The 12,303-nt window shown below is 37.4% G+C and overlaps 1 protein-coding gene across 3 annotated transcripts in view; it reads right to left on the bottom strand.

Moving 5' to 3' along the window:
* Positions 1 to 12,303, bottom strand: part of ABCD3 (ATP binding cassette subfamily D member 3) — a 47,527-nt gene that overhangs the window by 34,054 nt on the left and 1,170 nt on the right. Inside the window, exons 2-3 of one of the 3 annotated variants that reach the window (XM_017835018.1) lie at positions 11,854 to 11,903; positions 8,851 to 8,917 (exon numbers count right to left, since the gene is read on the bottom strand). The exons of 1 other annotated variant lie outside the window; for it this stretch is intronic. In XM_017835018.1, coding sequence (XP_017690507.1) covers positions 8,851 to 8,917; positions 11,854 to 11,903 — 117 coding nt within the window. The remainder of the gene's footprint in view (positions 1 to 8,850; positions 8,918 to 11,853; positions 11,904 to 12,303) is intronic. One more of the 3 variants, XM_017835020.1, reaches the window with a different exon arrangement.

Here is a 12,303-nt window from a genome sequence, read left to right as displayed (position 1 = left end):
ATGTGCAGATCTATTTGCTTAGTTAATCACTGTCAAGATCAGTAGTGAGGGTCCAATTTTAAACTGCTCAAAACTCTTCTCCCTGTTGGCATATTCCTGGAAACTGATATCTCCTACTTCCTCTCACTACAGAGACTTTCAAACTATTTAGAATAAAGTGCATGTTATACACTAAACTTCTCTCCTTGGCAAGTGATAATCATTGTTTTGAGTAAATATAGTTCAGATCTTTTTTGAGAATTAAGGTAGAATTAGAATTTCTCCTCTTATGCAATACTTTGCATTTATTAACACACAGATTTGATTACCATTTTGCTACACACTCACCAGCTGAAGAAAGATAGAAGATGGAGGAGCAATGTCGTAACTTGAAGTGGATTTCTAAAATCAAAGTCCTGTCTCCACCCATTGTTTCACAAGTTGGCGATTATTATAGGAGCCCTTCTGATTAACCATGTCAGACACTGAACATTCCAGGAGCCAAATGGTCTGCTCTTATACACTAATAAGAAGTCACATATGATATTCACTTACTCCTTCACGCTGCCAAATTACTGACTTTTCAAAAATAGATTCGTGTGCCTTCTGTAACAACTCTTGACTTTAGGCTACCAACAGAGCTGGAGATTCTATCCTTCGGTGTGTTCACGTCCCTCACAGCTCCTGCTGCTAAGCAAACTGCATCACTGTAGAGCAACCATGCGGCATCCATTTCCTTACAGATCCTGTTATCCAGCCTTGCAGATCATGTTATCCAAGTCTCTGCAACGTTCCTCCATACAGACTGAGCAGTCAGCTGTTGATCAAATACTATGCAGGCTCAAAGGCTTTTCCTGCAATGGGTGTTTTATACCAAAATGCAGTTCAAAATGGGGACTGAACATAACTAACAGTTTTTGACTTTAAGAATTATCCCACTGATTTGAATGCAAGCAGATAAACCAGATGAGGGGTGAAAGGAATGCATTAGGATGAGGCAAGACTGAGACTGGAAGATAAATAAATGGCTTGACAAGAAATCAGTGAAGAAGGGCTACAGAAACTGGAGTGGCTTAGCAAGACAGTATTTAGAAAAGGAGTCTGAGCCACCTTGGGTCAGGAAGGCAGTGGAAGGAGGACCTAGAGACCAGTTGAACAAGGAGATTACATTGGCTGAACAATGGTTCTGGTATTAGGAGGGAATTAAATCATTAGACAAGAAAAGCAGAGTGGATATGTGTTGCAAAACAAGAGGGTGACTCTTAGAGCTATGAGCAAAACAGAAAGGAGGGATTTCGAGCTAACTAGCTGGAGAAAAAAAGGACTGAGAGAAGACATGATGGGAATCATGATAGGAGTTCAAGTTCAGTTCTTAGAATCACAGAATCATTTAGGTTGGAAAACACTTTTAAGGTCATCGAGTCCAATGATCTTAACCCAGCACTGCCAGGTCCACCGCTAAACCATGTCCCTAAGTACCACATCTACATGTCTTTTACATACATCCAGGGATGGTGACTCAACTACTTCTCTAGGCGACCTGTTCCAATGCTTGACAGCTATTTTGGTGAAGAAATTTTTCCTAATATCCCATCTAAACCTCCCCTGGTGGATCTTGAGGCCGTTTCCTCTTGTCCTAGCACTTGTTACTTGGGAGAAGAGACCAACGCACACCTGGCTACAACCTCCTTTCAGGTCACTGTAGAGAGTGATAAGGTCTCTTCTCAGCCTTCTGTTCTCCAGACTAAACACCCCCAGTTCCCTTCTTGCATGAACCTGTACTGAATTCTGATTGTACAGGTAAGTAGGCCTACAGGCCTGCTCTGTCATATATTACAACAATTTTGAAACACAGCATATGAGGCAGGTAAAAAAAAAGAATGACAGTTCTATGGCTAAGGCAGATAAATGCTGATAAGATGATCTGAACTACCACTTTAACTCTGTCACAGAATCACTGTAGGATACTACCTCTAAATTATCTAACACATTAAAAGTTGGCCTAATATTTTTCCCCATTTTCAGAAAACTCATCATGGGGTATACCAGAGAGGTATTTGCAGAAGTATTCTGTGCTACCAAGTGGTTGCAGTTTGCTGGATCTTTCTTTAAACACAATATTTTTAAAAATACTTAGCATTTAGTAATATGTTTTTTAGATTTTGCATGATATTTTGATGGTGTCCATTAAAGTCCAGTGGTAGATACTGGTTACAAATTAAGTCGGTATTACAAATGAATATTAAATAGCTGTCTACTCACTGAATGAAGCAGCAATACTGTGGGAAAAACCATATGAAGCCATATAACTAAAGGTTGCATCCTGATACAGCCTTAATTCAAGTTCCTTGGGCAGTTTTAGACCATTTTTGGGGCAGACTTATTTTGGACTATTCCAGAAGACACACATGCAGAATCCATCTGCTTTACTTAGCAACATTTTCTGCAAAAGGGTGTTTTGCTACTGCCTTCCAGTAGTTTTCATAATTGAGTGTTGGTTTAGAACTATAATCTTTGGATCCTAAAATCTTCCAAGAGATTGGATCTGGTTGCTTTCTGCCTCTCTCAAAGCACTGGAATTTACTCACAGTTTTGAAAGAAAATGCACTGGTAACAGAGTGGGAATCAACAAGGAAAGGTGTGAGCTGTGAAGGGATGATACTTGTCTAGTGATAAGAAAATAGAGAATGCAGTGGAACTGTATAGAAGGTACAGTAGTGGTGGATCTTTAAATTTCATTGAGGAAACGAAGAGAGACTTTAGATCTTTCCGTTGATTAAAGATCATAGAATTGTAAAAAACAGGGCTGGAGGATACCTTCAGGATCATCCAGATGGTCTTTAGCAAAGATGGTATAGAATGAGAGGAATGAAGACAGCCAGGGAAACATAGTGAACCTTTTAGTTGCACGTAACAAGCAAGAAGAGATACAATCCTAGTGTATTGTAGAATAGGTAACAAATGTGTCATTGAAGGAGTAAAATTCAGAAATGTGAAAAAATGGGCTTTTGTTAAATAAGCATAGAATCAATAACAGTAGAGGAGAAGGCAAAAAAATGGATTCCTGAAGAATGTTAAGAAAATAGTAAAGTTTTAAAGAAATATGAAGCTCCTCTCCCTGAATATACAAAGAAAGAAGCTGCTGGTGTTCTACTTTTTTTTTTATTTTTAAAGAAAGGATGTTACTACTATATGTTATTACTATTACTACTACTTACTAATATTATGTATTGCTATTAATATATGTTAATAATTTTTGCTACTAATTTATTAATATTACATCTTGCTGCTTACAGGGCTTTTTAGTCTAGCTCATGTCAACTGGAAATTAAAATTTTAAACTGAATTTATCAGGAGATCTAAGGGACATAGCTGTATAGTGTGATACCCATTAGGATGGTTGCCTTCGTGCTATACAGACCGGTGTTTTACATGTTTTAGAAAAAAGTGGTGCAAGTTTCTGTAGTTATATAGACAGACATATGTGTACATGTGTGTATATAAATAAATACACAGATTCATAGGCACCCTTTTCCTTTTTTGATACAAAAAATAAATTAATGTTGATTTCAAAGAAAAAAATAAATAATGAAGTTTTATCATGTTCTAGCAGAAGGAAGAAAAATATTACTCTTCAGCCTTCAGGGGTAAAATTGCATGTCTCTAACCAACGTGAGAAAATTCTCTGTTCCTTCCTACATAGAGCTACACCCTAAGCCACAGCTGAAAGCTCATCCTCTCTGCCTGCCAGCTAAGGCACAGTTTGTAAGGTAGAGCAGCATTCTTTGCTCCAGCTCATCAAGGCTGAACCCACACAGTCCATCTTAATGCAGAACACATAAATAGAAGATACACAGTTTAACTATTAAGTAAATAATCATCCAAATTACATCATTCCAAGTCAAAACTCAGCTGCCAATTGCCCTGTTATCTGAAATGAGAGTGAGTTTTTACCACAAGTAAAGACATGTTTCTATGTTATTGTCACATCTTAGTTAAAGCACTGAATGTTCACATGCTAATTTATTTCACACTAACTTGGTGGGAATAGCATAAACAGGCAGCAGAAGCAACCAAATACTAACTAGGGACCAAAACTCTAATAGTTGTGTATAACTAAGCAAAAAGAAATATGAACTTAATATTCCTAATTATTTCCCTAAACTTAGTTGTGCCAGATATTTTACCTTCAGAAACACCTGTGCTGTAATTTTTAATCTTATTATGTATTTCTTTTTGTAATCTGAAATTGTAAACCATAGGGCTTGACTCACATAACTATCGGGGTAAATGAGAAGCAGAGCAGTTGTGTTGTCTGGATTGTGTTTTTGAAATACCTTTCTGCCCAAGAAGACCTGCAGTCTGGCAGAAGAGGAGGGTGAATTTCTAAAAGTAGGCAAGAGATCAATATATGCAAGTACTGAGTAATTCTTGCAGGTGCATTTTGCAAGTTTAATTCAGGCACCGTTGAAATTGCTATTTTTCAGGTGGGTGCTCAACAGGCTCCTCTTCTGCGCCATCTCACAGCTTAAAGCAATTTTTCCAATTACAGGAGGACCGTCACATGTTAAGAAACATAAGTCTCTACTCCTTTCAAGATCGTTTCAGTAAGGAAAAACTGAAGCTTTTGTTCATAACAGAAATAAGACCTGTGTAGCAATGTAGCACAACCATAGCCTCTGCTGCTGAGAAGGGAATATCTGTGAGGAAAAGATTACATGCCTGAATAACGTACAACCTTAGGGAAAGCAGAGCACTGACTTCTACACTGGATGAAGGAGGAAAGCAAAGTAGTAATTGAAATCTCAGAAAAGAAGGTTGAAATGAGCAACAAAAGTCTAGAGAAGGAGGACGGAGAAAAGGGAGAGGTTTTTACAAATGTAATTTAAAGTCATAAGGGTTGTTCCTGAAAATTTTTAGAGGTGGATAATGGAACCTCTCATTTGCAGTAGCAAGTCTTAGAATCCAAGTTTATTTGATTCAGTTGTGGTCACATAAACAGTACCTCACTGGTTCAATAAACTTTGATTCATCTTCCAAACTTTCACATAACAATCCCAACTAACCTTAAGGTTCTTCTCCAAAAATTCTAAATTCATTATCTTTCTTTTGAATGCAAAATGCAATTCCACTGTTAACGTAGTGCTAATATATTAAGGATATTTTTGCTTTTGCTCTTGGAGTTTGCTGTATTTCAATAAAACAGCAATAAGTTGCAAGAGCTATTAGAAGAATGGAGCAAATGTGAGAATAATGATTAAAGTGATCTAAGATTTGCCTTAAAGCTACAAATTCTCCTCCAACATAATGCAATACTTGCACGTCTTGGAATCAACCATTTTTTTCTGCATTATATTAATGATATCTTCTAATTTTATTTTTTTTTATCAACAGAGCACTAGTACCATTTATGTAAGGTCACTAATGACTATATTGGATTCATGATTAAAAATCATTCAGTATCTTACTGCTTTTACCCAGTTCCTTGCTTGTACTGTAATCCTTATAACAATTATCAGCTTTCCCAACTTAATAAATTTCTGAGTGGCACCATATAATGGGTTTTATTAAGGTTCATTTCCATAAAGTGTGTCCCATTGTCTTTGCCTAGAAAATCAATCAATTTCCTCAGATTATTTTTGAGGAAAGTCCAGCTAAATCAAATATAATCTTGGGTATTCTGATTACTCACCACTTCACTATTTGCTTTAAATTATTGCAGACAACTCAAATTCAGGGACTTTTGAGACATGAATCACTTCTCTCCTCTCCCTTCCTTTTACAGTCAGGTGCCTTATTGCCTGTTCTCCAGTTATATACCACCCTGACTCTACTGGAAATATTTCCCACAGCACCAATCCCACAGTCATCTTATTCTATTTTTTTTTAGAATTATTGAACGAATATTTGCAGCCTATCTGAGTATTTCTTCTTCAAATACATATCTCCGAATTCTATATTTTATTTGTATTTATACTATAAATTTGTATTAATATACTAGTATATTTGAATCAACTTTAGGAGAGTAGGGAAAACTCCCTTCCCTTCAAATCACTTTCCCAAGGACAAGGTGAAACTTTGCTAGAGTAGCCAGTGTGATACTTAGCCACAGAAAGAGACATAAAACTAAAGCTCCAGACCATCCTCTGCTCCACCCCTGTTGGTGGAACAGTCACAGGCAGGTAACAGCAGCTGGAAGAGCAGTGAAGAGCCATGCAAGTGCCAGGTGTGCCACAGGATGGTGCCACAGGGTTAGATTTGTACCTGACTCAGCTGCTGCTTGAGTTAAGTTAAAAAAACCAAATGCTAAAGGGAATTCTGATGTACACTTCACGGCCGGCAATATCTGCATTTGACAGATAATTTAAATTTTACACGTGAGTTTGCTATTTTCTTTACTCATCTGATCTTCATTCCCAAATCTCATATGTGTATAGGGGTGACTGTGGACTAATTACAGCTAAAGTGAACATCTGTACAGTAGGGGCTTATTGCTGATGAAACAGCATAGCCCTCTTTGCCTTCATAACTTTGATTTTCTGGAATACTTGTAAAACACATTGTGCAGAAATAATTTTAGTAGTCCAACTATGGAGCTAATGATCTACAGATCTCTTTTAGTTTAATTTTCCAAAGATTAATTAAATTAGCATATTCCTTCTGCTATTATAATAGCAAACCAGTCTAATGTTGGTCTACTTTGGGTAATGTTTCAGTAGTTTTGGGAGTAATGAAGAAGCATATTGGTACATGACACCTGAGAAACAGGTATTCCATTCCTTTCCTGTGGTATAATAAGGTTCTTTACACAAAGAAAAAATATTTTCAGGGAAACAACTGTTTTCAATTCTATTCCAGAGTTTTTATCTATAACAACATGAATGTTTCACTTCACTTAGAACGGAATCAGGCAACACAAGCAAGCTTTTAAATTGTATTACAAAATACTTCATAAAATATGGTAGGAATAGAGCAAGTGCATAAGAAGGAAAAACTACTTGTTTTGGAGTTCCTACACTTACATATTTTAATGTTTCTAGTCTAACTGTCTAACTGGAAAAAGTATATTTTTTTGGTTTACTACTAATTTAGGATTTGAATCTTGAGACTCCTCTTGACATTCTGTGTGAATGGTAACTACAGAAATGAGAAATTTTGACCCAGAGTACTGGTTGACAATGTTTTGTGACAAGAATTTTTTATTTTCTGAATAGCTTTGCAAAATTTCAGCTGCCTTGTGGAATAACACTGCACGTCTGATCATGAATTGTTACAGAAATTTACCTTTTTCACCACTAGTGAAAGCAAACCAGCAACACTCCCTTCTCCATGCAGACCTTTCATTGTAAGGAAGCAATTAAAGATTTCACTCATAACCACAACTTATTACAATAAACAGTTCTTCATCTTTCTCATATCTGTTCTAAGTCTTTAGGGAGTAATTACGTTTGATGACACTTATAGACTCGAACTTTTATAGGCACAGTTACACCCAAGAAACTCATAAATCTTCATATGCAAATGAGCCTGTGAAACTGCTCATGACCATGGGGCTGGGTGCTTAACCCACTTTCATCAGAAAGAAATCGTAGTGTCTCACTCCAGAGGTGCTATATTAACTGACAGGAATTCAGGCAGTGGCCTCCAGGTGAAGACAATTAAGCTATTCTGCCAGATCTGGAATGTGTTGGAAGCAATTCAGTGACTGGTTATAAAGGAAGGAAGGAAGGAATGTGTCCTGCTTTTCCTTGTTAGGGCTTGCTACCACCCTAGGGATAAGGGAACTGTTTATTTTCCTCCTGGAGGGAAAAAAAAAAAAAGGTTTTATGTTGGATGTGAAACAGGTGATCTGCACAGCTTAACCCTTTTAACCCTTCTTACTATATCTTATATATTCAACAGCATTCCTTTTCACAGCTTTTTTTCTCTCTTTAAATTGCATGGATGCAAAGCAGGAAAAATCCGATCTACCTTATCATTTGCCTGTAAGCTTCTCTGTCCATATTGGGGGCTACAGGAAATAGGTGTCTTACCATTGGAATAACAAAAAAAATAGTAAATTAAAAAGAAATCCATTTATGTTATGCATTCCCAGTGCAGAGATACAGGTCCAGAGTGCTTGCAGATTCTCCCATATTTGGTAACACTGCTACTGCACACTGAAAATTGAAAACAGAACGTCACAAAAAGGGAAAAAAAAATCAATGGAATTTTAACTACAGCCCTGTGCACTCTGGCACCATGGTAAACCACACACAGCACAAGCAAGTATGCTATAATGCATTTTGAACACGTCTTCCTGTGGTCATTTTGATGTTCAAAACCATATGCTGCTGCTATTTCCTTCTCTTTTCCAATTCATTTCACTTGTTACACAGTGGCATTGATGGAAGACCCATTCCTGCAGCTTGTTCCAATAGAGCCTGTCTTCATAGAACAGGTTTTGTGGCAGGAGCCAGATTCAGAAACCAAGAATTAATCTCATTACAGTAGATGTGACTCTCAGATATCAAAAGTAGTGAGAGAGGTAAAAAAAAAGGTGAAAAAGGAGTAATTCTTTGCAGTGTCTGTTTGTCAAGCTGGGAACTCTCCCTGCTACAGGATCTTGTGTTTGCTAAAACTTTAGTGTCAGGAGGGGATGACACAAGTACATAGAAGAGGAATTCACTGAGAATTACTAGATATACAGAAGTCATGCTTGGCTCAGGAAGTTTCTCAGCTGCAAATGGCTGCAAGCTCAGGAATATATTCCTGTCCAATGTTTCATATCTCTCTTAAGTATCCATTCATGGCTATTATGAGAAGCAGGATACTGGTTCTACTGGACTCTTGGTCTTACCCAGCCTGATCATTCTTATTTTGAAGCCTTACCTGTTTCCAGTCCCAGAGTTCCTTCTCTGTAAATTCTGTATTCTTGGGTTTTTATTGATGAAAAATCCTTGTTTAAGAGATAAAGTACCAGAGATTATTAAAAAAACCCCAACCCTTATACTATTGAGATTAATGCATAGTTGAATAAATTTCCTACACTAATGCCTTCACTTTTGAGTATTTTCAGTCACACATGGATTCCGGCAGGTTATGTGAAGGACATGATCTTTAATGGTGGTGTCTTTCACTATTACAAACTCGCTACACTGTGATAAACTATGTTATAAAAAAGAAATCATTCTATAGTACCTTTAGATATGTGAGTAAAAAGATAAATATGGATGTCAATTATTAGTTTCCTTTTGAAGTATTAACTGTCTATGTCTATATTCTGAGCATAGCAATAAATATACTTTGAAGAAAAGATAGCTGTTGCTTATAAAGTACATGTACACATGTGACCATAAAAAGCAGTACATATTTCTCCTTTTTATTTCCTTTCCAATTTCTACTTGTCAGAGAAAATTTTTGTTTCTCTCTCTGATTTTGACCAGTGTTCTTGATTTTCTGCATATCTCCTACCTTTGAAGTCTTTTAGCGTTATCTCTGAGGATTTTCTTTTAGATTTTCAGCTTCCAGCCCTTACAAGAGCATTCTCTGACATACCTTTTGATGTTTTTGTAGGTCACTGACATACAGATTTACCTGCCAGAGGACTTCAAAGCCTGTAATGCTTGGCAGCCAAGCCTGTCTCAGATTTTTCTATTGGTTGGAAGAAGTTACTGAAATTAGATGGCAAATGCTCCAGCAACACTGGAGTCACATTCCTACGCTAAAGAAGATTGCCAGTGTGGCTTTCTTGATTATATGCTGCTTTGCGGCTGCATCTTGAACTGGAGGCTATCTGTCTGAAGAGGATGGTCTCCAAAGCTGCTCCACACAACAGCAGCAGGGTGACAAGGAGGGAACCACCCCAGGTTTGTGGCCTGCCTTTGGTAAAGACCTCTGGTTCTAGAAGAATGGAATTTTCATCTCTGTAGACTTGTACCTACTTGGACTGCTCTTCCCCAAGCAGCTACCAGCAGTGTCTACCAAAGCAAAAGGACTATCTGCAGTCACCTTGACATGACATGAGGCCTAAGCCTTCTCACAGAGGCATCCCATCTTTGTGAATCATGGGGCAAGCTGGGGTACTCTCAGGCAATCCCCATATGTGCCTGTTGCCTAAAATTGGCTCTTAAATGAAACCTCTAAGACTCAGTTTTTGAGTTTTTTTACTTGTTGTTGACCTATAACTGTAAGCATCATATTTGATTATTTTACCTGGGCAAGATGACAGAAATAGATCAGTTCTATTATTTTAACCCTTCTGTGATTAGTATCATATTTCAAAATATATACTGTTCTTTTAGATACAACAATTATATTTTCTCATTATATACGCATAAAATAATAATGGTCCTGATTTTGTACATATTATTCAGTAAAGAGTTTCTGAAAAAGCAGAAAACCTGGCTTCCATTACACAAGAAAATGTTAAATAATATAAAATATCATGGCATTTAAAACAAGGCTGGAGTCTGTTCTCACATCTGTTATTCAAATATTATATTGCCATAGCATCTGCTGTCTTGCAGCTAATCAGATTCATCATTACTATTTAAAACAAAAACAGGAAACAAAACAGACAAACCACTGTTGGTGTTGGATTAAGAATTTTTGGGCCAAATCCAGTGAGAAACTGATGGGCTATAACACTCGGTGTCCCAGCCCATGGCCTGCAGGGAATTCTGCATGAGGCACCTACACTCCCTGTATTGTCAATGAGAAGATTTAAGAGCCTCATTATAGGACAGCTGAACAACCTGTGCCCTGAGCAAAGAGCAGTTAAGGTCAGTAGGAAATCCCCGTCAGGAATTCAGGTGCTGCACCAAGGCTGAGAGCCACTCAGGAATCGTTCTTGGGACCAAGCATCTACAACTGTTCTTTCAGAAACTCTACAGAGTACACTATTTTTACTGAAGCTTCTGTAGAGTAGTTCAGGGATTAGCCTAATCAAAGATATGCCAGAGGCATTTAGTAGCTTGCTCACCTTTAAGGGGCCCATATCTGTATGTTTTCTATTCGCATTTATTTGTATGAGATCTGTTCACATGGTCAAGTCTCACAACTGCGTGGCAGATGTTTCTTTCCTCTGTTTGTAATTATATCACCTGAGTGAAGATCCAATATTTAGAAAGAACCTAAATACTGGGTACATAAGCCCAGTTAGAGTAGTGAGTCTTCTCCCAGAAGCTTTGTCTGAAACTCATATTCATGATCAAGAAACATTCATAATTGTCAGTGACAGAGTGACCAGATTTTTTTAGATGAGAAATACCACCAATGAGTTATGTAAACTGTTATGTAGGACTAGGAGCAGAGCCCTCTCCTGATGCTAGTCTAGAGACATGCTACAAAATTCTCATGACAATATTGCCTCAGGAAACTGATCTGCATTCACTGACACAAAAGACACAGGCAACAGCACTGTACTTTCAAAACCTATGAACACATCATAATCACTTTAGCAATTTCATTGAACAATATTATACCCTCTAGCATATATATGCACACTAGTGCTCAATAAAATGTGATGTCATTTTAAAGACCTCAGTTAATACAGGTGATTAAAACTACTGTATCACAAAGTAGATTGTAATACTTAATTTGTTAAGAAGATGTTAGAAAGAACTTGACTGAGATATTCAGGTTATAAAGTCCAGGATGAAAACTACAGAATGAGCTCCTTGTACAAAAAATACTTCCTCAGGTAATGTGACCAGCATATGAAATTCAGTAAAGCTTTAGATCAGCTGTACCTTATAGCTGGATTATGTTTTCCTAGCCTTGCTAATATTATGGTTAGATGCTGCCTCTATAGTTAGAAAGAAGAGTAATCACATAGCTCTACTTTGGCACAGAGCTTAATTATCTCTGAGCTTTAGTAAGGGTAAAGTATACCTTGCTCTGTACTTATGAGAATAACCTTTATTTTCCAGTCCTTTCTGGTCCTGAAGTACCAAATAGTGGCCATTAATTACACACAGGAGAATGCAGTTCATCACCTTTTCCTCACAGTATCTGAGCACTCCCCTAGCGCAGTTCGGATATATCTGTTGTAACAACACACAGAGCGAGGACTCTTCGATTTCACTGTGATTAGCTCAATTGTCCCTACCAGCCAAAATCAGCCAGCTTTGTGCTTTAATTACACTCATTAAATAAGGTTCACTTACTTTATTATGTGGATACATATACTGAGAATATCTTATCTTGGTCCAGTTGCAGTAAAAGACAGTGTTTTTCTCATATAATTGCAAGCAGCTAGAAATAGCTTTGGTTTAACTCTTCTTGTGTATGTTTTCCTTCCCCCTCCACCCAAGCTGGGGAAAAAATGCCCAGAAAAGATAC

The sequence above is a fragment of the Lepidothrix coronata genome, unplaced genomic scaffold, assembly GCF_001604755.1.
Source record: "Lepidothrix coronata isolate B3197 unplaced genomic scaffold, Lepidothrix_coronata-1.0 Scaffold247, whole genome shotgun sequence".
NCBI lineage: Eukaryota > Metazoa > Chordata > Aves > Passeriformes > Pipridae > Lepidothrix > Lepidothrix coronata.
Note: the sequence above shows the minus strand (reverse complement) of the source record. Positions and strands in the feature narration are given on the sequence as shown.